The sequence below is a fragment of the Poeciliopsis prolifica genome, unplaced genomic scaffold (assembly GCF_027474105.1).
Source record: "Poeciliopsis prolifica strain line A6 unplaced genomic scaffold, Auburn_PproV2 SCAFFOLD012, whole genome shotgun sequence".
Lineage (NCBI taxonomy): Eukaryota > Metazoa > Chordata > Actinopteri > Cyprinodontiformes > Poeciliidae > Poeciliopsis > Poeciliopsis prolifica.
In genome coordinates, this window is record NW_026562387.1 from 1,391,957 (window position 1) to 1,417,095 (window position 25,139).

Here is a 25,139-nt window from a genome sequence, read left to right on the forward strand (position 1 = left end):
TGCCAAATTGAAAACAATTTGGCAAAATGCAGTGTCTGTTATGGGTTTTTCCAATTGTTGAATATATAATATTTATGATGTTTGTATATTTTCCTAAAAACATACAAAACTGCCTTGTCGCCAAAATTCTCTATACATTTAAATCAGTTGCTATTTTCAACTGATTTAAATGGAAAAAATTTTATTAGAAACAACTATGATGGGGAGTTTGTTTTTTTTTTTTTTTTTTTTTTTTTTTTGCAGTGCTAAACTATTTTCTGTTGTGCTGCTGAAGATGACTGAATCAAATTAAATAGCAGTTTAAAAAAAGATATTATGCAAAAACACAAGTCCTCTAGAGGGCAGCATTACTCCAACAGTTTCTGAATGCGTTTTGGCATTGTAACCTGATGACGCAACCAGTTTCCTTCACATCATTCCCACTAGGACTCAAGCAAACAAATCAGTTGAAATGTTTGCATTAAACACAGGAAAGATTATTTCAAACGTTTTCAAAAAAGGCAGTCCTAACAAGAGCAACACTTTTCACATCTAGAACCAGTTCAGGTAACTTTCACAAAGATTTTAATGAATATAAGCGAGTAAAATTGTAGAACTGTTGAGCATGTTGATGAGAACAACATACAGAATCATCAAAGGAGAGTGAAGCTTTTTTTTACTCCTGCACACTTGTAGACATGGCAGCTGTCTTGTTACCGTGCAGCACCTCAATCCCAACTGAGATTTGATGAGATTTTTCAACTAAGGAAACGCCCCTGCTGACCCACCACCCGTCTTTGCTGTGACAGGAGCACCACCATGACAAATCAGCAGGGGACCTGTTACAGAATAAAAGCTTCTTTTCATTCTGTATCACTGACCCACATTCAGCCCATCCATGGAGCATAGGCTCCAGTAATTTCCCTGACACAGCTCAGGCCGACAGAGGAAACCCTCGGAACAGGACTTCACATATAACCAGAACCTGGAGGGAATCCATTAAGTAGTTAGAGGTATTCACAGTGCTCAGAGAGACATTCATAGTTAGCACAAGCTATTAATTGAAAACAATTTACAGGGCTACTTCTAAACACATTCTAGTAGGTTTAAGGCCTGAGAGGGTTTTCTTAGGGTTCCTACAAACAGCCATAGCAAAAGAATCTAAATAAAAATAATTTTCATCACATTAGCCAGAGCAGTCATATCCTTTGTACTTTAGAATTAAACAGTTTGATCTCTAATGTTCTCTAAAAAAAAAATACCTCTGTACATCACACATTTACAATCATAAAGTTGAATTAAGGGGAATTAATATATCCTACTGAAACCCCCTTGACAATAGCTTCACCTCTGCAGCCTGTTTACTCAGTTACGTCCCAGTGGGCGATCGCTGTGACAACAGTCTGACGGGAGCAGATTGCTTATGGGCTGCACTTTCTATTTTTCACTGAATATAGCAGTCAGTGACACAAACATGCCTTTCACTGGCATTATTAAAGTAAATCCAAATGATTTGTAAAATGACAATGGACATGCTTTCATAACTTTATCACAAATACAAACATCTGCCAGGTAATTAAGTTCAGTCAAATGACAGCTTGCGGATTGTGTTGAAGAGAAAGTCACATGAGGGCAGGGCTTTTGGGAAAACATAGAAAATGCTGCCGACAGAGGAAATGTGTCATGTGGCAGAAAAGAACAGTTGACGGTGATGTAAGACACTGACAGGAAAGTGAGACAATGGTGTGGTGAGTGGTAGGATTGGATGATGGTTTCAAGGTAGTATTGCATAAGAGAACATCACAAATCGCTTCCACTTTCTAGGTGTGGGACCTTGTGAGTTCGGTTAAGAGTGGCAGAAGAGAAGGATAGATGCTCTGGACAGATGGAAAATGATAATCAGCTATTAGGACCGAGAACATGTCAATGAACAAGTGTAAGGCAGGTGGAACCCTTGAAGCTGTAATAAGTTGAGGTTTATGGTAGCTTCTTTGAAATTGAAAAAGACAGATAATCAAATTGATTGATCATCAAATCTGAGGCCATGGTCTTGAGCCAGAAAAAGGTAGAGTGCCTTCTCTGGAAGGTGACAAGCTCAGGAGGTTTGGGGGGTGTCCTGCCCCAGCTGGAGGAGTTTAAGTATCTTGGGATCTTGTTCACAAATGAGGGAAGAAGGGAGCGGGAGATCAACAGATGGATTAGTGCAGAGACTGCAGTGAAGCGGGTGTGGTACCGGTGCACCGTGGTGAAGAGAGAGCTGAGTCAAAAAGTAAAGATTTTGATTTACTGCTCAATCCACGTTCCTTCCCTTATCTTTGGTCACGACTTTTGGGTCATGATCAAAAAAACGAAGTCACGGATACAAGCGGCCGAAACGGGTTTTCCCTGTAGCGCTTCTGGGCTCTCCCTTAGAAATAGGATGAGAAGCTTGGTCATTCAGGAGGGACTCAGAGTAGAGCCGCTGCTCCTTCACGTCGAGAGGAGCCAGTTGAGGTGGCTTGGGCATCTGGTCAGGATGCCTCCTGAGCGGTGAGGTGTTCCGGGGACGTCCCACAGGGTGGAGGCCCCAAGGAAGACCCAGGACATGCTGGAGGCTCTATGTTTCTTGGCTGCCCTGGGAACTCCTTGGGATTTTCTTGGAGGAGTTGGAACAAGTGGCTGGGGAAAGAGAAATCTGGCCCTCCCTTTTTAGGCTGCTACCGCTGCAACCTGACCCAGGGTGCGTGGAACAAGATGGATGGATGGAAATAGAGAGCTTTCCTCTCTCTTTAAGGGAACAAACTGAGCAAAAGACAGTGGAGGCAGGGTGGAATGAGTGGGCAACAGTGTAAGGGGTAACATGTCAGAGCTACAGGAGAGAATGCAAAGGGTTACACAATGATAGTATGAACAATTATGGATCATGATTTGGGGATGGTGGTGGCACTGACAAAAAGAAAGAAGGCTGAACTAGAGGTGATGAAATCTAAGATGGATTAAAAACAATGCCTGACATTCTCTCACTCAAAACCCATAATACAGACTGCAGCTGTTCTGGTACACATGTAATCTGCAATTCATTCCTCCCAGCCTATGAATTACTCTATATTGAGGTGATGAGTTTAGCTGCGGATGAAACAAACAACATGGGCATGGTGGATTATAAATGACTTTGTCAGCCCTGTGTTTTTTAATGTCACACCCTGCATACATTGTATCCATCCTCTCCATCTTCCCGGGCAAACATCAAGTCATCCTGGTATTTCCGTGTCACTTGGATTGAAAAGAGAACTGACTTAAATGGCCTCCCTACAGTCAACAGGGGCCATCTCCACCCCCACTCCCACTCCCACTCATCGGTCATCCAACTGTACCGCCAGCTGTCTATTTTTGGTCCGTGTGACACACTTCAAGCAATTACTGTCTGAGTGGTGTCTGGACTTCTTCCAGAATATTCTCTTCAAATATGTTTTCGTTGGACGTCAAGCACATAGTATTTATTGGTCCAAATTTACGAGAGCCTTTAATGAAAAATAAATGTGGTCCAAGTCTATTAAACTGGTAATTTAGAACATACACGTCATCCCCTTTTTTAATTAGAGCAAGTTAGCTGGGATAGATAGAGACTCAAAGACAAGGAACATTCCTAAAAGTTGTAATGGGGTGTTAAGACAAGTTTGGATCCAGTTTTCTTCCCTGAAGATAATTAACACTTAACACTTTGTTAATGTAATAAATAAACTGTGGAGATAAAAAAAAAAAGAAGCCAATTAAAAGTTACTTTTAACACTGTCACATTCTTTCCATCCAGAAAAGAATCGTCCACAGTAGCACACACCCAAATATACTGTACATCCAGTTCAGAGCACATTTTGTCAAACTTCAGGGTGTTTTATTGGGAATTTGTGTGATATAACACAAACACAAAATGGGACAATATTTTAAGTCTTGCTTCATCCATTTTGCTATCAACTCTGACCATCTTTCTGATCCCCTCTCAAAACTATCCCAACAGCATGGCGCTGTCACCACAATGTTCCTTTCTGTGGGTGGCAAATTCACATTGATATGCAGTCATAGCTTAGAGTTGAGTAGCAAACTGCAAATGTGACTTTTTTTAAGGGGGGGGGGGTTCATTAAACAAGCTCTTGGCTTTATCTGAGTGCCTTTAGTGGTGTTGTCAGTCTCTTTGTGGTCATTGTCATTTTCATAATAATTTTCTATCAGGCTGTTAAGCAGGGAGTCTTGTACATTTCTGGAGTTCAGAATGCATAGTTGTGTTTCTGTACGGAGTGTTACAGAAACACAACTCCAAACCGAGACTTTAGCGTGATATACTGACCTGAAATGATCATGTTTCATAAGTATTTTGTTTTGCTGACATTGTGTTACTTGGTGAAATGACCTGTTGCTTCCTTTAAGGCACGTGCTCAGTGAACTCAGGGGCTACATTTACAATCCACATGCCTTTAAGGTTGTTGTTTTTTTTTTCGGTTGTATTTACAGCACCTCAATCTTTACATATATACTTCAGGAAAAAGGAAAACAAATATTTTACATGTAGGGACTGTGATTTTAATTTTCTGTTTTATTTCTATGTTTAAAACCTGTAACCTGGAGACTACATGTTAAAACTCCTGGGAATGAGTGGCCATTCTATTCTGAGGTTTTGACAAACCATTTATTCTAAGATGGAACATACCAGAGTTATTAAGGAGCACTGTGGGCTCAATGACTAAACTATCACTACTTTTTAAAATTAGAATGATATGCAGATAGAGCAGTGGCATAGCTAGTAATGTTTGAAGTGACATGCATGTGCAAATTACATATTTGATCTCACCATTATATATATTTTTCATAATTCAGCTTTTTAGTCCTGTGCAATTTTGCAGACAGGACTGTGAAAAAAAAAATTATGTATGTATATGCAGTTTGACAGTTCAATAAAACAAATATTTCAATTGCTGTTATAGAAGCTGCCACGTCAACAGATTCATGTATTTTTAAACCTCTTCATTACATGCGTTATGTAATGACGCATATAACTTATTATTATTTAATAAATTGTCTAAATCATTGGTACTTGCAAGAGAAAAAAGTTTACATACTTTTATTAATACATATTTTGAATAGCCCATTTTATATCCTAGGATATACCTGTCTCATTTGTCTATGTAAAAATCGTATTTGACGGAATGAAAATTTCAATATAAGTATTCGCCGATGGTATGAATGAACAAGAAGAGGCTCGCACAGGGCAAGACCCACCACTGTTAATATGGTGTGTAAAAACATTTTTATGTCAGTTTTCCGTATTTATTTTAAAATATGTCATATTTTGTAGTCAGTGGGAGAAGTGTGAGTACTCCAAATCTTAAAACTTGCTCATTTCATAGTTAACTAATTTTAAATGACTGATTTGCTTCCATTGGTGAGTGACGGCGCTCCTGAGAACTCTTGGCCAATTAGAGAACCTTGGAGGCGGGCCTTGCTCTACTGTAATCAATCCTCTGATCAGCGCGTGAGCCTGTCCTGAGCGTCGTTAACGGCTCGCGCAAGCACAAGCAAGCGGTGCGTCTTTCCGTTAGCGCGAAAAGCAAAAAAACCAGACGAAAAACAACATGGGGGAGAGATTTGTGGTCGTGCTAACTGTACAAAAGACGTCTGGCAAAGAGGGAGAGCGTTTGGACAACATTGAAGTTCACCCGGCACCGGACACCGGTGAAAGCTCCAGCAGGATTCCGGGCTTCGCGGAGCAGTTGGAGGACTCCGTGTTCGAGCCGACGGTCCCTTTGGTGGAGTACAAGAGGGAACCTAATAAGTACGGTAAGACGGCTGGCTCAGACATTAGTCCGTGTCCCACTTCTTATCTCACTTGTCTCCCGGGGATTAGACTTCGTATGTTGTTGTGGTGCTGTTTACTGCAGTGCGCTTATTAAGTTTTGGGGTAACTGCACCCCCTCAAAATCACTGACGTAGAGAAGAAGCTAGTCGTACAACCCGCGAAAAGGTGAATTTACAAATATTGTTACATTGTGTTGTGTCATTTGTGAAATCTTTATTAAAATTCCCCGTGTCGGGGAATATGACATATATTTTTTAGGTTTTACTAAGTTAGCGTAAACATAACGATAATAATTTAACATGGGATTTGTCTTTCAACAAACTGACTGTTCATATAAAATTGGTAGCAGTCAGAGATTTGTTTGAATGATGTCCCTAACTCTTAAATGAAGAAAATTCAGCTCATTTAAAGCAAGATCTAAGGACGCGTTGAAGCTGGTTTATATATTTATATATACATATATGGGAAATTATTTTTGTGTGCATGTTATTTTTCTTTAACTTTAATTTTGAATTTTCTCTAGAGATATGCTGATTAGAATTTTGGGTCCAATCTCTGAAATCTAAATTTTTTTAAAGCTTAGTCCTTGCTTTGCCTGCTTAAGGCAATTCAGATTTGTCTTTAAAATTGATCATGTAAGGGTAAAGAAACGGATAATGGAAATCTTTCATGTATACCCTTCCTGACCAGAGTGGTTGTTCATCTTCTGTCAGAACAGAGGTGATACTAACACCTGCTGGGGGAGAAAGCAGACACTGTGAAATATAGTTTTACTGATATATATTTATAAAAAGAAAAGCAAAGTCATTATATAGCACAATGTGCATGTCTACCTGTGAAATTTATTAGTTCATTTTATAATGTTCCATGACAGAAAGATTTTTGGGAAAAGATTACCTTATCAACTTTTGTTGTTATTGGATCAGCTTTAATCACTTTTTGACATTCTTCTTTGTTTCACTCTTTTTTTGTTTTATGCTCTTTGGCTGCAGAAATTATTACACACCTAGTGTAGAAAATTGTTATTTAAATTTTCATTCCTGTGCTTCTGGTTTCATTACTTAAAATACCTTGTGGAGTACTATTGCAATAACCCTTTCAAAGATTATGATTGTTGCTTTCAATGTGGCCTGGAAGTTAGGCCACACTGTCATTTTCCGGCTGATGACCGATTCTATTGTATTTTATTTATGTTTTTGTCTGAAATGTTGCCAAATGTAGCATGAGTCAAAAGTTCAACGTTTGTGCTGTTGCCCATTTTAAAACTGAGTTATTGTAATTTTATTTGGACATAATGGTAATGTCATGTTTAATATCTGTATACATTTGACTAGTCTGAAAACAGTTCATTACACAATACTTGAAAAGTTATTGCAAAATAGAAAAGGCATTATAAGTGTTCTCCCGGGTCAACCGAGGTTCTTGTGCTCCTGCATTGTGTCTGTTGTGTTGGAGACTATCCTCCTCACTGACCTCTGGGACACAGCAGAGTTTGAAATTGCGTCCTATGTCTCTTCTTCTGCTGCCTTAACTTCTATCACCCCAATGGTAACGTTGAGTCTGCTTCAGTCAGCTGTAGCATCCACAATGAAGAGTGGTTCTGTCATTGTGACTCTGGGTTTTTGTACGGTATGTTTTCTGATTGAAAAAAGATTGGATGTTAGAATTTCCCGGTAACAGATCACATCTCAGGGGAAAAAATCAATCTTCCTTTTACAAATAACTAATTTTTCAATGCTTATCCACTTTTAACACTCTATTTGTGTATTGATCTTGAGGATGTTTAACATTCAGTCAAATCTTTTCGCTTTGCTCAGACCTTGGTCCTCCAAGAGCTGACAAACATGGTCACTCACTATAGCAACACGCAGGTAGGTAGAAGGCTCCAAACTAATTGTCGGGAAGTATTGGTCGTGCAAGCGTGCAAAATAACAGTGCAATGATGGCTGAGCGTGTGTGTGTGGGAGCAGTCTGGTGTGTGTATTGAGTCGTGATCAGTAGGACACACTAGGTTTCATCTGGTTTTCAGTCGTTTTGGTTTTTATGAGATGCTTTACTCAGATCCATCTGACATATTTCACTTGTGACAGTAAAATCTAGCCATAAACTCATAAAACAGTTGGAGAGCAGCAACCATGAAACAAGCTGATGTTTTGGTCTTCTAAAAAGACAGCATGGATGAATGAACGAAAAAAAAATCTATGGGTAAATTGAGTGGTTGATAAACTTGTGATGAATCATAGTGACACAGAAGAGGCTGGCTATTGACATAGCAAGCCAGTGTGTTATGTTAAGCCTGAAAAATGTTTCTCTGGCTCAGAGCCACAGCAAAACACTGAGCGAGTAACAAGTGAGTTGGTGAGTGCACTGAACTACTGCTAATCATTCTAACATGCTTCCATGCATTTGGACCAATTATAAATGTGCTGAGTATTTTTTGTATTGCATAAAAATGTCCTGAATTGATATGTGTGTTGAACAAAGCCTAGTCAGCAAATAACAGCAAAGCTATGAAAATGTTATCCACATGATTTCCTTCTTAAAAAAAAAAACAACAAGTTGAGACCTGTCTATTCCGTTTCAATGCATGGACTCAGTTTGATTCAAATCTCAGCTGGTGACTTGGAAAACATGTTGTGGACACAAATCTGTGTTGTTATGGTGGTATGTGTGCTCACTGTTCGGTTTGTTATGGTCTCTGCTATAAATTACTCTTGTCAGGCAGCCATAGAATAGATTGTGTGTGGCCTTTCCTCAGCACATATTTTAATAAGTCTCTGATACTTGATCCTGAGGAAGACTGTCTCCTGTGAACACATGCAGCCGGCATTCACATGACCAGATAGTGTGGACCTTTTAGTATTAGCATTTCGTTCAAAGCGTAAAACATTCACAATCCATATCCTCCAACTATGATTAAAAAGCAAAAAAATATTTTTGGTGAGAACTCCAAAAAGCAGGATGTGTATTGTAATTTCCCCAAAGCTGTTTTTGTGGCTTATCTAGTTTTGGTGCTTTACTTCCTTCTTCTTTTTCAAATTTTTTTTTTTTTTTTGTGCAATCACTACACAATGGATTGAAGTGAACGAAAGACTTTTGTGATGACTAATTTCCTTATCTGCGGGTGAATCTTCTGAAACAAATCTTGATGATGAAGAGACTCATTTTCCAAAACTTATTTTCTGCAACAGTAGCTCAATGAGAAAATGGGTTTCGGAAATGTTAGCGTGATGGATTGTCAGGCATTTTCCATTACACCAGGAATCACCTTGTGGTCATTTTAGTAATGCAGGGAAGAGTGCACATACCTGGCCTTGCTTCAGGTCTCAGTTTCAATTTATGTTTTTACTTGGAAAGGTGTTCCTGATTGGGAAACTTGTGCAACCCTTTGTGTGACTTTCCAGTTGTAACAAAAGGGCTTTATTTGGACTTTAGAGAGTCATTCAACTCAATCAAAGAAAAGTGGGGGCACATGCTAAAGTACATCTGATTTGGAACATTGTACTGTTTTGTTCATGGTTGCAAAATAAATTTCTACAGATAAAACATTGGATAGAAAAGAGTAAGCCGTGGTTAAGAACAAAGAAGCAAGATTATTTGTGAATTATTGCTTTTTGTTCTAAGAAATTTTGTCTTTTTTAGATCACCATATATTTTGTTGGTGCTTTCCTCATTCTAATAGACAGAACAGAAGCCTGTGAAATGTATACTGGTGTCAAACCTATAACACACTACTGTAGAAAAAAGGGTCAATGTATAGGGTAACTACTGAAACGTTTTTAGTTTCAATAATTGACCTGAGCAATGAGACCGAGCTGCTGCTGCAGATGGCCTTCTTTGTAAAAAAAAGAACTTGAAATCATTAATGTTTTTCAAGAGGAACCCAGGGATAAACCTAAAGTCAAATAGTTGTGTTTAATGAGAAGTGACTCATTTCTGACCATGACAAGTAGGGATGAGCATTTCAAGCTGCAGCACAAATCCAGAATCCTACTCTGTTCTCAATACAGCCTGAGGAACACACTCCTCTGTGAGCTGTAGAGACGAGGTAACCTTTAGTCCAAACAGTGAAACTGTTGTTCAGCTTTAATTCTTTTGCTTAAGAAGGACACAAATTACCTCTTATTCCACTGTGAATTGGTACCAAGGATACTGGTATCCAGATGTCTGGAGATGATAGATTTGTGCTCGTAAACAGAGCTTCTTGCTCGGCCAAAACCTGATCAGTGTGCACCTTGTCTTATATGGCAGCACACACACAGCCTCATGTGTGTGCTAACGGTGTGGAACTGGTTTATAAGCTTATTGCAACTTTAAAACAGAAAGTTTTTGAAAATTAAAGGTTTGAAGCTAAAATAAAATATATTTTTTCTCATAAAAAATAATTTCTTTGCTGTGATGGGAAGATTTAGTCTCACATTTGGACTCCACAATGTATCACAAATTGATTGATGTTGCAGAGTGATTGTACACTATGTATACATTGCTTTATAAAAATTTAGATGGAGGGTGCCAAAAACAACTTTTCCATTGATTATGTTGGTTGACATATTGAATATTTTTTTTGCAGAAGGTAGTTAGAATGCTCATTATCTGGATTTTATGCATCATACAGTTTCTTTGGCTAGTAGGGGAGAGGGATAGAATTAAAGCTAAATAATAAGAGCAGAAGAATATTAAGTGTATTAAACTAAGGATTTTAAAAGCTGAAAAACATAACTACGGATATAATCTCCCGCCATAAATTGAAAGATCATTGAAGGGGTGAAGTCAAAGCGCCCTCTAACTTGGAGAAGGTGAAAGTACAGTAATTACCTGGGCCATTGCAACTGCTGTCATGAAGGATCATAGATCACAGACTATACATACAGGGTGTTTAGGAATCATGTTTTTTCTCCATGGAACACCAAACCAAAGTCATGGGACACCATCATGTATGCATGGCCATGTAATATCATATCACTGTGACATATTTCTGTGACGTGACAGCCGAAATATTTAGTGTGCCAAATGAGAGGAGGGAAATAAAGGCTCAAGAGTCTCAATGTGAATTAGTTTTAGGAAACTTTGCTGAGAAACAACAGATTCCTTATAAGGAGTTAGTTTTTGCCATTAATATACAGCCATATTATGGATTTCACGTTTTCCTAATATCATGCAGTCCGAGCAATGATAAGTCAGCATCACATGATCAGACCTATAGCCGAATGGACAAAGCACTTCTTAAAATACCAATTTGCCTGTTGGTCTGCATAACTATGACCGATGGAAATTCCTAAATAAATTCCCTATCATTGTGGAAGTTCTGTACACAAAAAACAAGAAACTATGGCTTTCTTGTATTTCTGAGGCCCTGCTGTGTCTTCCTTTTCTTACATAATGGAAAAAGTTACACATTTTTCCCCCAATGTCTATTTTCTAAATATGTGTTTATAGACTTAAGGAAGGCGTTCAATGAGTCATTTCAACCATGTTTGTCTTTTCCTAATGCAGTAAATAATGCTGGGAGCCAAAAAAAAGTGAGTACTGGGAATGGCACAACACTGAGAATTAACAGAGTTCCATATGAAAACAACTAGTTTATTTTTTTAATCAAACACTAATCAATATATTCAAACATTTTTTTAATATGATTTTTCTTAGATGGATCTAGTAAGACAAGCCCAGTCCATTTTTACTTGATATTGTCTGAAAGTTTGTAAAAAATAAGTAATCTAGATGGCCATTAAAGGGTTACATAACCTGAGCTTTGGGCATGCCAAAGCATGATGTGTCCCATACGTTATTTACAATGTTTAATAGATGAGCACTGCTGTGTTACTTAAGATGGTACAGATGCAGCTTTCCACCAATGCTGTGGAAAGCTTCATGTATTTGTCTTTTTCTTTCGCCAATGCAGAGGTTGTTGTTCTCCCCTTCCTCTTCCCCAGCTGTTCTCTTTAAGTTTTGACAGCTCAAATCTAGTTGGAACAAGTTTTTCCACCATCATATTTAGACTTGAGCTCAGCTGCACCATGCAGTCTCCTTTCTCTACACACATTTTATTGAAATGTTTTATGAAACAAGTAGGGCTGTTGTAAACGAATATTTTAGTAATCTAGTAATCAATTATTCTTTCGATTAATCAAGTACTCCGATAAAAAGAAAGAAAAGATAAAGTAAAACATTGATAAATCTAACATAACAGTAGTATTACTATTGCACATCAATATCAGTCCAAATTTTCACAGTTGAGCTTCCCTAAAAATAACTTTTCTGTAGTCTAGAAAATTAACTTGTAACAATAATAGCTCACTTTACAAGTTAACCTGAAGAAATGTTATACAAAAGTCTGAAATTATATTAAATAATAAAGAGACAGGCTCACAAATACACTTACAAAAAATCTCTGTACTCCAACTTTTGGTTTATTCAGTCATCATCAGTCCATTTAATAGATGACCTCTCACCTTGCCGAGACATGTATAGCTTTTGTGTTCATGTTAGTGATTTAGTTGTTCTAAATCGGGATGTTGTTCATCACACACAGAAACATTTACCAGCTACCTACCTGCATGATGAGCTCCGCCACACATTTGTTGAGACCGGGAGGATATTAAATAGATTTTCCGGTTCGTCCGTAAAGCTACACTTCCGTTAATTATCTAATGCGCAGCCGCCTTCAGTATACAGTCTATCCGCTCACCTGTATAAATACACCTGCAGCGCACTTCCCCTCTGTTCGCTATGAACCGCCACCTGGCAGCAGCTTCAGGAGAACAAAAGCTGCCATACTGCAGGCATCGCGCCTTATTGGTCCCCCGAAAAACGCCAAAGACTCAGACATTGTCTGGCTGACATATCATCAGAGTTCAAGTAAAACAAATACCTCTTCACAGAGAAGGCCAAGAAGTGGACACAGGAACCTGCAATTCAGACAAACAAAGGAGTTGTGGAAGACGACAAAGAAAATGCTCCGGATCAGAAATTAGCATCTCGGAAACGGGATGGACTCTGTTCTCAGCAGGAGGCAGAAGAACCGCTGAAGAGACCTCGCGTTTAGTTTTTCTTCATTCATTTGTTGGAGCTATCTGATCTTGGTTAGCATAGCATACAGCAGCCTGTTATATCAATAAAATCCTCCCAGGCCGAACTTGATAACTGGATGTTATGCTGCTAACACTAGCTCCCGTTAACAACTTAGGCGGAAGAGAGAGCTCAGCGCAATGCAAGTAATAACCCTGCCGGAACTTGGTGCGCTATCTGGGCTAGTCACCCTTCTTTAATAGTCAGACAAAAAGATGGCACCATGTACTGTCTGAAAAATTATGTAAAGTTCTGTCTGAAAACAAAAAAAAAAAAAAAAAAAAAAACTTTTCCAGTAGTCATTTAACCCCAGATTACAATGTCAACCTGATTTAGCCTTTTTTCCACAAACATTTGAGTATATGTCTTTTATGTCAGCTTTTCAAAAATAGATGACACATCTGGTCAGAAGAGGGCACCATTGTGTCATGGTTAGTCTTAAACTGTCAGCTTTTGGTTAAATAAAAAGCAAGATACCAACGCAGGAGCTGTAACAATGCAGGTCTTTTTATTTTGAAAATGAGAGGTGGAAAAAATATTCCTTGCTTCATCTCTTTGGTATGATATCCCAAAAGTTCCTATGAATCCATCTCCAGTAGCAATGCAACCTAGCATTGTCCTTTAATTGATGATGTTGTGTTGAATAACACAACATCGAGCAATAAGATGACTTTTGACAATGACCATGATCTTAATCCACATGACATAATAAGGAGCTTATATCTTCTGTTGCAATCTGCAACACTTTTCATCTGTGCTGCATTCTTTATCCCCCAGGGGGCACTGTTTACTTATCAGTAATGCTTGGAGGGGATGACTGGTATCCCTTAATGGATTGCTACTTTACTCTTGTTGCACTGGGAGACTGCCACAGTTCTGGAGAACAAAGGTAATTTTTCATTTGAAGACCACATTAGTATTGCATAATACAAGACACCTTTATGGGGCTTTGTTTTGCTTTTTCAGTTGAAACTGGTCTTCAAAAGAAAAATGACCTTTGTTCTCCAGAACTGTGGCAGTCTCTCAGTGCAACAAGAGTAAAGTAGCAATTCATCGACTGATACCAGTCATCAGTTAATGGGTGATCTTTTTTTTAATGCTTTTTTTGTTGTTTGATTAAATTACGTAAAATGTATTGATCTGTTTGTCACATTTTTATGCTTTTAGATTATATAAAATGAATCTAGACATAGGTGTGGAAATAAATTGCCCCAGTAATTATTGTGATAAATATAATATTGTCTTGAGACTATTTACAACTAATTTATTGATAATGGCATAACAATACAAGGTTACCCTCCCAAAAACCAAAGAACTTTTAATTTCACAAAGAAAATTTCCAAAATTAAGCACGAAGTTATATGAAATATCCTAATAAAACACAACAAAATATAATAAATAAAATGAAAAAAAAAGGAAAGAACCACACACACAACCTAAATCATGACTAAAATGGATTATGATCCATTTTAAGGCAAAATTGCCCTCACAAATATGAATCAAAACTGAAATTATCCAGCTAATTTTAATTTATGTTGCGATTAATTGCTTATTGCGGAAGGTTTTTCTGGACTTCTGACTGAATTATTCTCAAATTACAAAATACTGTATGAATATGAGTGAAGAAGCTGGAGAAGAAAGAGCTCCCATGTCCTTCACCCATGCTCTTGCTTTCAGGTTAAGTATTGGCTCATCTTCCATCTGTGCAGTCGATCGATAACTTTATTTTGAGGTTAGAAATGTGAGCCTGCAGAAGAGAAGTCCACATTAGCGTAATTGTTGAAGTCAGGCAGAGCAATGGACTACGGTCATATGAAACCAACATGAAGGTTTAAGTCCTATCTTAATGCAACACTGAGTTGGTTTTTTTTTATTTGCGCAATAACGGCAAAAGCTATAAAATAGAAATGTCACGTGATGTTATTGGGTCTACCACTGATGGCAATGTGTTTTCAGTGGAATAAACACTAGACATTTTATTTCTATAAAATAAAAAAAAAAATCCCTTCTCACCCACCACGGGTGTCCAAATATATATATATATGTCTATATATATATATATATATATATATATATATATATATATATATATATATATATATATATATATATATATATATATATATAGACAGTGCACAGAAACATGCATTGCAACTGTTTCTGTGCACTGTCTGGAAGCGCGAGCATCATTTGACCCATAAATAAGCACAACTGCCTTAGCATGTGTGAGCGTTGCAGAAGTGCGTGTTTTTGTTGAGCTTTTATCCGTTTTGGTGTTGGCTCTCCCCTTGGACATTGGTTGGGGAAATGCTGAAGTGTATGTGCTTTTACTTGTTTGGTTTTTGTGTGACAAATATTTTGGTGTGAAGATCAACTGCAAAGCAGGGATGAGGGAGAAACTTAATATTTTCCAAGATCAAAGTTCTGTTAAACCACAGCAGCCTGTTATATTTGTGAAAAAGGATTACAGTAAATGTTGACCTCTAACTACCAATTTGATCAGTCATTCACATATTATGCACATCCTTTTTAGGTGAATAAATATGGTTAATGTGGATGAAATTGAAATAAGAAAGATAATGGAAAAAGGTAAATTTGGGAGAAAAAAAAATAAAACAGATTTTATAAGGCCCTAATGGAGTTACAACAGTACAATGCTTAACAGTCATATTATGTCATTCCTGAATACATTTTCTTCTACTTATGGGGTTCTTAGTAATTAGACATGAACTGTCATTCTTAAAAAATATTGGCAGTGTTTTCCTGTGGTGTGGTTGCCCTCCCTGCCCATTGGGTCTTGGTAATTCTCTTACCTTTCTCTGCACCTCCTCCTTTTCCTGTTTCCTGCATGCCCCTCCCTTCCTTCAACTGTATTGATCTGCCATTTGGTGTCAGTGGGATAATAAAAGTGGGGGTGGTTACCTCTCCACTTGGTTAATATCCAAGATAACTTTGAACCCACAACACTAGAAACTGGTCTTTTCTTGTAGTTGACTCTTGTGACTTTGGTATTTTTAATATTTCTTGTCAGTGAGCGTTGTTGCTTACTTGGTGTGGGAAGTGGTTTGTAGCACTATATCTTTTGGAAGTGACTAATTTCATTGGTTAGATCAGCTGATGAGACTGAAATGTCATTATTGTTTGCTTTAATGCAGCTCTGTTCAAATTAATGATCAGAAGCAGTGTAGTCTTTAACTGTAATATGAGCTGTTATATTAATTGTATGCAATAATTCAATTACACTTCAACACCTTCTGGAAGATGAGTCAAAATATGTGTGGCTTTAATTGATAATTATGTGCAAGAATAAAGGCATTTTACTTCAAATACATAATTTATGGTACTGCTTAACACCTGTCACTACACACTGGGTCAAATAACATTGCATAGCCAAACAGGAAGAGTATAGCGTTGTTGTCTGAATGTGAAAATGTTCCTGAATAGATTGGCTCCAGACTTCCTCCTTTCTCACAACAGTCGATCCTGTCAGTATTTGTCGTCTGTGAGATAAAGAAGCATTCCAAGAGTGGGAAATCAGCCCTCAGGGAACAGAAAGGACCTCTAGTATGTTCTCACACGCTAATAAGCAGAAATGCATGTCATGTTTTCTGTGAGGGTTTCTGTCTGTATGGACTGCCCCCTCTGGGCGGGGCAGGCCCACTCTTCCCCATTTGCACGGTTGAAGTGGGGGTCGGTCTCAGATGGGAGGACAGCTGAATTCTGGTGACTAAAACAAAAACTTGAGCGTGAGACTCATCGTCTGCTGAAGAACGTTGAAGTTCATCAGGGACAAGAAGGAGGAGGAAGAGCTGTTGGCCAGAGGAAAAGAAAGAAGAAGCAGCTAAAGAGGGAGAAGAAGATATAAAGGGAGAGAGTGAGACAAACATAAAATGCCCACTAACTTCACTGTGGTCCCAGTGAAAGACGGCACTGGAAAGACAAGAGAGGGAAATGAAGAGGAAGATGTGGATGGGAGCAATGTGCTAAGAGAGGAAGAAGATCCTACAGGTGAGATCAGATTCTGTTTTCTTTTGCATTTATTCAGATGCTAGAACATGTCTTTTTTAGATTTCTATACATTGCAAACAAATTTATGACTTTTTAAAAAACTTTTTTCCTTTAGCCTGTAGATAAGGAAATTCTTCAGGAAAGTTCTAGAGTTAGCTTACAGGATCCAACACAAGCTGACAATTTAGCTTTATTTTGAGGGTAATTACTGCCTTTATTTTTCAGAAAAACTGTTTATGGCTCATGTGGGTGGATAATGTGAAAGCAGTACTACATTTTAGGGAGCGCTTGTTCGTTGTCCAACTGCTGCATGAGATGGGTTTCCCTCACACGCAACTGCCACTCAAGGAAGTGAAATTTCACTGTTTCCTTTTAAGCCTAGGTGTCCCTGCTACTCCATGCATTTACCTTCACAGCTGGCAGTTCAAGGTGTTTTTTTTTTTTACGTCACTTAGCAGCCAGATCCCCAGCCAACTCCATCTTACTGTTCAGTTCTATGCTATCAGTGTCTGGAGAAACCCAGTTGTTTTGATCGATGGAACTTTAACGTCAAGTCATTTGGAAACTTATTGGTATCAGTCACCACCAGACTTACTGATTGGTAGTAGAAACAGAACTTGTGTAAAAATCGGGCAATTATTTTAATACCTAATACTGACAAACATATGAATAAAACATTTTTTCAGGTAGCTATGTTGAATGACTATTGAGATATGTATGATTAGCCTTCAGATTTTTTATTCCTTGGCTTCTTCTGTGGGAGACAATGAATTATTTATACTGGGATCAGAGGCATCGTCATAAGAAATAAGTGCCTGTGACAGGACAGAATGACGAACTGACATTGCATGTATTTGGAGTTAGCATGTTTAGCATGAAACTGAAAGTGAGATTGTAGGCTCTTTTTGCATTTCAAATAGTATGTAGATACTTTACTGGTCTGTGAGATTTCTAAAACACTGGCAACATTTCCCAATTGATGTTCCTGACCAGGGTTTGATGGCCCCCCCAAGCTCACTATAAATCAGCAACTTTCTTATTATATTTTTCATAGGGATACATCGACCAATTGACTATACAATAATAATTAATAAAATAAAAATGTTTCCTTAATTTCAGGAGATCAGTGATCTTATCCACTGCCGCTAAAGTCTGAGAACCAGTCACAGCCCCCTTTCTCTCTGTTGCCCTCCAGGTCACATCTGCACATGGGTGGTTAACAATCCTCAGCCCATGGTTGCCGGCTTAGCAACTTTGTAGCTATTTTTAGCAACTTTTCAGACAAAAAAAATTGGCATTGACCAAAATTGGAATCAGCTGGTCTGGACTTTTATAAAGTGGTGTGGCCGTTATTTTTTAGCAATCTTATCTGCGGACAGTCACACTCTCTCTTGCTCTAATTCAGCCTGAATGTGTCACAGACATGATTTTTGAGGTTTTCTTTAAAAATAACTCTCCTTATGTCCATGGCCTTCGCCTGACTTTATTTTAAATCACGCCACTGAACATGAAAATAAGTCTTCATTCAGTAACAGCCCCACTCTGAAGAGTGATGTAAGTGCAACTTGGTGAACTTACAAGAGTTGTGCAACAACTCTTAATTATTGATTTGAAAAAGATAACGTTTTTGAGTTTCTGACCAGCTAGCTAGTCACCAGTCAATGCAAATCCAGCTGAACATTTCCTGTTTCCAGTCACCTGGTGAATTTTTTGTGGATCTGTATTAGCAACGTTACCATGTAGTCATGCATACCTGAATTTGCTTACACTAAAGTGAAAAAAACATTTGCTCTGTAGGAATTTCCTTTGATTTGTTATGACCCATTTGTTTCAGACCAATAGAGGAAATCATAAATGCCACTACACAGGAACTTCAAGCTGTGACTGGTCCACAGCATGTAAACTTTTAATTAGCAAGGATCAAGCTGGCAGTTGGAAAGAGACTAGTGTGGTGATTTTTTTTTTCAGTTTGGGTTAACTCTGGGTTAACTCTGGGTTAACTTTGGGTTAACGTTGACCTGCTTTCAAACATACAGAAAGCCAGACCCCACCTTGCAAGTGGATGCATTTCTTTGTATGCTTATTAAAGTCTCTTCCTTCTAGCTCAAAGCCACATTATCAATCAACATGACATAAGTGTACAGAGATAGTTGCTTATCTGAGCATTCAGCCCAGAGAGGTCACAGAGTGCACTTTTAACTAACTTCACTTTGACTCCATGTTTTTCTCAAATGTCTTTAGTCAACTTGCTTCTTTCACAGCATTTTACACAGCTCTGAGCTGTTTTTTTCCCATGCTTTAATTTCTGCTGTGGAGCTGCAATTACAGCAGCCTGCTGGTTAAGCTTTTACAGACTGTGGGAGAGTGAATGGCATTTATTGTGATAGGTGGGATATCATGCTGCTTTAGTTACTCTGGCACATGCAAAGCGTTTGAGTCTGATGAAGGGTGTTGTGATAGTGACAGTGGGTGAGGTAGGGATACGATCTCACACAGAAATAAAAAACAAAAACTGGTGGATTCTATGGTCTTGTTTTTTTTGCGTCACCAACTCAGTTCTTTTTTCTTCTTTTTTAGGGGTAATACTGCTTTATTTTCCAACAAAATAGATTATTGTTCTTGCTTGCTCTCTGAAACGTGGGGAAAGATTTTAATTACAGAGTTAGTAGCACTCTCATCACAAAATAAAATCTTAAATGTTATGTTATAATGTAACATTTGTTATTGTACAATTGGTTGTACAATAATAAATAATAAAATAAAAGATTTCCTCAATTTTAGGAGATCAGTGATCTTATCCAATGGATAAAAGGGTTAGGGTTATCCAGAGGATAAGATCACTGCCACTTAGCGGGAGTTAAATCATTTGTTAGTGATTTCACAATCAATAACAAATGATTGTTGAACTGATAATCATTTGTTGTCAGTTTGACAAATGATTTAAATTAGCACCTCAGTTACCAACCAATCGTTTTTCATCCAGTATGTCCCATTTGGTAACAATCTGGTAAACAGAGGGAAATCAAATCTCAAAATGGACACAGAGGCAGGTTGAAGTTTTTTTTGGTTTGTTTGTTTTTTTGCATGTTTTGTAGGGAGGGTACATGACAGTAAAAACTGATTTTGGCTTATGAGCATATGTTGGGAGGACAGAGTTAAATAGGAGTTGCTGCTATTGATTATCCTGCTGGCCCATTTCCTGTTGGCTGAGTGGGGGGAAGTGAGACCCATCCTCCATCCTATAATGTAATAGACTGTTATTTCACAGGCTCTTAAATTTCCTCTTTGTTCCCCTCTCCATGTTTATTTTCATCTCGTTTGCTCATATCTACCTAAAATGTATGTTTTCTTGTTATTTTTCAAATAAAGGGCCATTTCAAATAGAGTTTGGACCATTTCATAATCTCTAATTCACAACCTAAAGCTTTTCTGTATAACTTAAAAGATAAAATCAAGCATAATTGCTCTTTTTGAATATGGACCACGTTGGGATGAGGCTTGTTTTAGAAAATTATTATACACTGTTTGATCTATTGCTGTGAACTTATTATCAATACTTGGGTTTATGTTAATCATGCTAGAGAGAAGTCTTTCAGATCCAGAGATGTCAGTTAAGACAAATTAAGGGGGCGGTTTTAGAAAAGGTAAAGCTTTTAAAAATTTTCCCCAAAAATGTGGAAAATTGAATCAAAAAATGCAAATTACTATATCAAATTCAGCCTGTCTTCTGTAGCCTGCAAGTCAATTTTTTCTACATTTGTCATAATTAGACTGGAATGCAATTTCAAAAACAACAAATGTTAATATCTTTTTTTCTTTTGATGAACCTTTAATGTCTTATTGTCAGCTGCATGCGTTGTTGTACCCTACTACACTACTAGCTTGCCTTTACATGTTTAGCAACTTTTCAGACAAAATCATCCAAAATCAGAATTGCCGAATCAGAACCTTTCTAAAAGAAAAAGCGATGGGCCAGAACCTGTGATCGGTGCACCCCTAGTTGTAACCTGATCAAGTCTCACTGTAACCTAGAATCAGTGCATCCAGTTTTAGTGTTTTTATTTTTTTTATTTCCTCTTAGAATCACATGTTATTAGCTTCTAAATGAACACAATTGAAAATAAAATAGGATCACAAGTTGATGGCAATGGGATTTTTAAGTGGCCTCTCTAAAGCGCTTTAACTAGCAGGCTCAATTTTGCATCCAGCTGAGAGTATGCAGATTTTAGACAGAACGCTGTGTTCTAGCAGGGAGTGAGCAGGGTCCTTATGGGATAGGGTGGAGAGGGATTGTGTAAGTGTAAAGGGAGTTAAGAGTGTACACAATGGACAAATATTCAGTGGGAGAAGTCCTTTTCGTGTATCTTACAGGAATTTCAATTCCTGTGGTTTGCAGTGGAAGCACCTCTATGGGTTCATAGCTCTGGAGGGGGTCTTCTCAAATGTTTGGACAAAGCAGAGCCTTCTGACTGATGTTGTGGTTTGAAGGGAGGTAATGAAACTACGTGAAAGTACAGTACTTTTAATGAATATAAAATAAAGTCCATATTTAAGCTAAAGGATTTGAGGGTACTCACAGCATTTTTTCATAACTGTTTAGGTTTAAACTGAGTAGAGAAATGTCCAAGGTGTTCCTGAGTCAGTCTGCCCATCTGCCCGAGTCATGTGTTTCCTGTTTGTTTCTCAGTCAGATCTGGTTTTGTTTGGACTGTTTTCCCCCCTGGCGTCTGGAAGAAGGTTCCGCAGCATCTTGTGCAGAACAACCAGACTACTGAACAGTTTCTTCCCCCGGGCCATCAGACTGCTTAACGCCACATAACACCCCTCCACACACTCACAAACCAAATCACTCCCCCCCCATGGACATGGTCAATACATGCACTTTAGTTTAGTTTTTTTCACAACACTGAACCTGTGTATTCTATGGCACTTGTATTGTATTTATTTATTTATTGTGTAGTATAAGGTGTTAGCTCTGCTACACTGGTAGCCAAGTAACGACATTTTGTTGTCAAGATTCACCTTGTGTTTTTTTTTGTACAATGACAATAAAGGAAGTCTAAGTCTTAAACCTAATGTTACACTGTGACCATTTTTGTTTTGTTTTTTAATTCCTTTTGTTTTTAAGCAAAGGTCTAACATATTATGGTTTGCTTGGGATTTTTTTGGGTTTGTTTATAGCAAAATCCTGAGGCAGACACTTGAGACAGAGTCCTACGTCTGCTGCCTGTCATTAAAAGGAAGTCCAAAAAAGGCTAAAATGCACTTTTTTTTTGTTTTCAACAGCAGCAACAATTTCTCCTTCACACTTTAACTGTTATGTTAATTTCAAGGCTGCACATTCACTCTTCAGATTCTGTTTTCCAAAACCAGAATGAGTTGAGGTTTCTATTCACTGCCTCTGCAGGTAGTTAAAGAAAGGTTTGGAAAAACATGTTTGGAAACACGTTTTTTAGTATATTTGTACACCAGCGTGTGTCCTACCTGACCTTACTGTGTTCTCATCTTTCAGTTGTGTGTTTGCATTAGCCTTGTTGCAAGAGTTCAGTTTTTTTACTCTGGACTGACCTTTTACAAGAGTTGGCGAAGTAAAACCTTGTTGATTCCTAATATTTTAAATTAAATCTATCAATGCCAATTAGATTGAAAATCTACTAGTTGATGATTAAGAGTCTAAGAAAAGCAGCCAAGAAACTACTTTTATATGTTTCACACGATCCATGTGAGCAGATATTTAAACTGAGTGGACCTCGTGTCATGTGTTATCTCTGTTGTGAAATGCTGAGGGGTGTGGTGTTGGGGAGAAATACATGCAGGAGACACAGAGAGGAATGTAATGATCGAAGCACAGACACATAGTGTGACATATTTTCAGAGTTTCCTCAAGGCCAGCAGTCAAATCTCAGATTGCTGCAGCTAAACACTCAAGTTAAAGTTCAAAATGCAAGATCTTGTAAGGTGTGTACAACTACATCCTATGCTTTATTTACAAAAAATAAACATATAGGACATGAAAAAAACGAGTATTATGACACTCCTCAAAGTGTTGATAGCTTGTTTAAACAGTTGTACTGGCTGGCATTAGTGTTTCCTATTTCCCGTGCAGTGATCTCACTCTCACCAGTTGTCTGTTCTCAATATGGTATCTCTGATAAATTTCTATCCTGCAACCGGCACCAGTCATAATGGGCATCTATTTTCCTTCTTTCTATTGTTTTCCTCGCAGCAGCAGTTGTGAGATCACCAAGGTCAGACTGTTGTTCTTGTACAGCCTCTTCAATATGTATCTCTTTTAACTAAGACCAAACATAGGATATTGTTCTTGCAGTGATCTGCACTAAATAGCTACAGTGAAATCGAGAGTTCATTGTCTTTTTTTATATAGCCTAATTTAAAAACAGAACAAAAGGCTATATTTAATTGACTCAATTAAAGCCTAATTGAATCAAATTATGCTTTAAAGCTTGGAAAGAAGGGATTCAGCATTTCATTATTTCAGTAAAGTAAATTTTTCAAAGTTTACGTTTTGTCATGTAGATTCCTAGTAAGGAACATCTAAAACCAGACTACACAAGATATCCTCTCCGATGTTCCCACGTGTTTGATGTGCTTTCTAACATGGTCCATTAAGTTCTCATATTTTGGTTGTTTATTTGCCCACATTTTATTGCCATAAGTGCGGTAGCTCGAGCTTGCACTTTACTAACAACTGCAAATATTCTGCAGAGGAAAATGATTGATTATAAATATTTGCTAACAAACAGCTGGAAGTCGAGTTCTAACGTCGAATTGGACGGAAAACATGTCGGAACTTTAGGATCTTCAAAAATCAAACATTCCTTTGGGTAAGTAAAGAAGCCTTATAGGATTTTAATGTGATAGCACAGTTTTGCATTGACATTTGTAGAAAAATCAACAGTTAATATGAGAATGTTGTTTTTAACCAAACTTTCCAATAACCTTTAGCTGTCCATATGCTCTGAGAAACATGCAGATCAGTAAAGTCGCTGAATATGGTGAGTAAGTCGCAATAGTGTGGTAATTGTTGAGAGCAGGTTTGTCATGAGATAAAGTCTCATAACGTATAAATCTTAACTATCTCCTTTGCTTAGGGTAGATGAGATCGGTTTCACATGTAAATGTCAGCTGATTGCCGATCTCCCATAATTAAGGAAATCTGGTCCCTGCGCATCGGGGATCTGACATCTAAAATCAGTTTTAGATGTCAACAATACTCTTCTTGGAGTGGCGCAGGGGTTAACACACCCCATGTTTGGAGGCTTCAGTCTTCGACGCGAACGTTGCGAGTTCGACTCCCGATCCCGGCGAGCTTTGCCGCATGTCTTCCCCCCTCTCCTCGCCCCCTTTCCTGTCTGCCTACTGTCGAAAATACGAGCCACGAGCGCCGCAAAAACTCTGGAGAAAAAAATTATTAAAAAAAAAAAAAGCCATTAAATTATTTGTCTATTTTTCTTGATAATAAATTATATGCTAACTCCGAATCCCTACTGTATAGTATTACTCAGCTTTTTAGGGATTTTTCCTTATAGGTTTTAGAGTTTGCCCTTGCAGCTAAGCTAGCTGTGAGTCGCTAGCTTAGCTGCTTTAATTCTACAATCTCAGCTGCATTCTCCTATAGCACCCAGGAACTATGTTGATGACTTTGTGCAACAAGAAATTTATTTTCTCTTAGCTTGAGAAACATAAAATGTGATCCTTCAATTTCTCTGCCATGAATGAATGTGTTTTTCATAACTTTGGCTTGTTGGAGTCATTTAATTAAACAAGTTGACCCATAAATACTAAATGCTTGTGTAAGAAATGGCTGACTGCTTTTTAAGTGCTCAGAATATGACTGGTCAGTCCAGCAGACTTTATTTTTCCCAAATCCACCCACTTGCTTTGAATATCTTTTGTTCTAATTCATAAACCAGATGTTGGCAGAGCAGGACACCATCTGGTCCCATACGGTTTATCATATCTTCCTATGATGGTATTGCATCCTAATGTGTGTGTTTAGAAGTTCTGAAAAAGGCTTAGATAAAGCTCTCATGTGAATCTAGAAAATAATTGTTTTTAACATACCAGCAACAGCTGCAACTCATTGTCAAAGGCAGTTGAAGACCAGTCTGCATGCCTGTCTGCAGTTTTGTTTCAAAGTCTTGTCGTCACACCATCTGCTGCAGGATGGAGTGGTGTATTACTCCCAGTATTTACATATGGTCAAAGAGCAGCCGTTGTTTGACTTGTTAAGGAGGTA

The 25,139-nt window shown here is 38.0% G+C and overlaps 1 protein-coding gene across 5 annotated transcripts in view; it reads left to right on the plus strand.

Annotated features, from left to right (window-relative positions):
• Window positions 1-5,496: 5,496 nt before the first annotated feature.
• slc12a7b (solute carrier family 12 member 7b) overlaps window positions 5,497-25,139 on the plus strand; it is a 58,957-nt gene continuing 39,314 nt past the window's right edge. For 4 of the 5 annotated variants that reach the window (XM_055037843.1, XM_055037844.1, XM_055037846.1 and 1 more), the window contains exon 1: window positions 5,497-5,787. In XM_055037843.1, the coding sequence (XP_054893818.1) occupies window positions 5,583-5,787 (205 nt within the window). In that variant the 5' untranslated portion in view covers window positions 5,497-5,582. Of the gene's footprint in view, window positions 5,788-16,555; window positions 16,880-25,139 lie in introns of those variants that run through there. The other variant, XM_055037845.1, reaches the window with a different exon arrangement.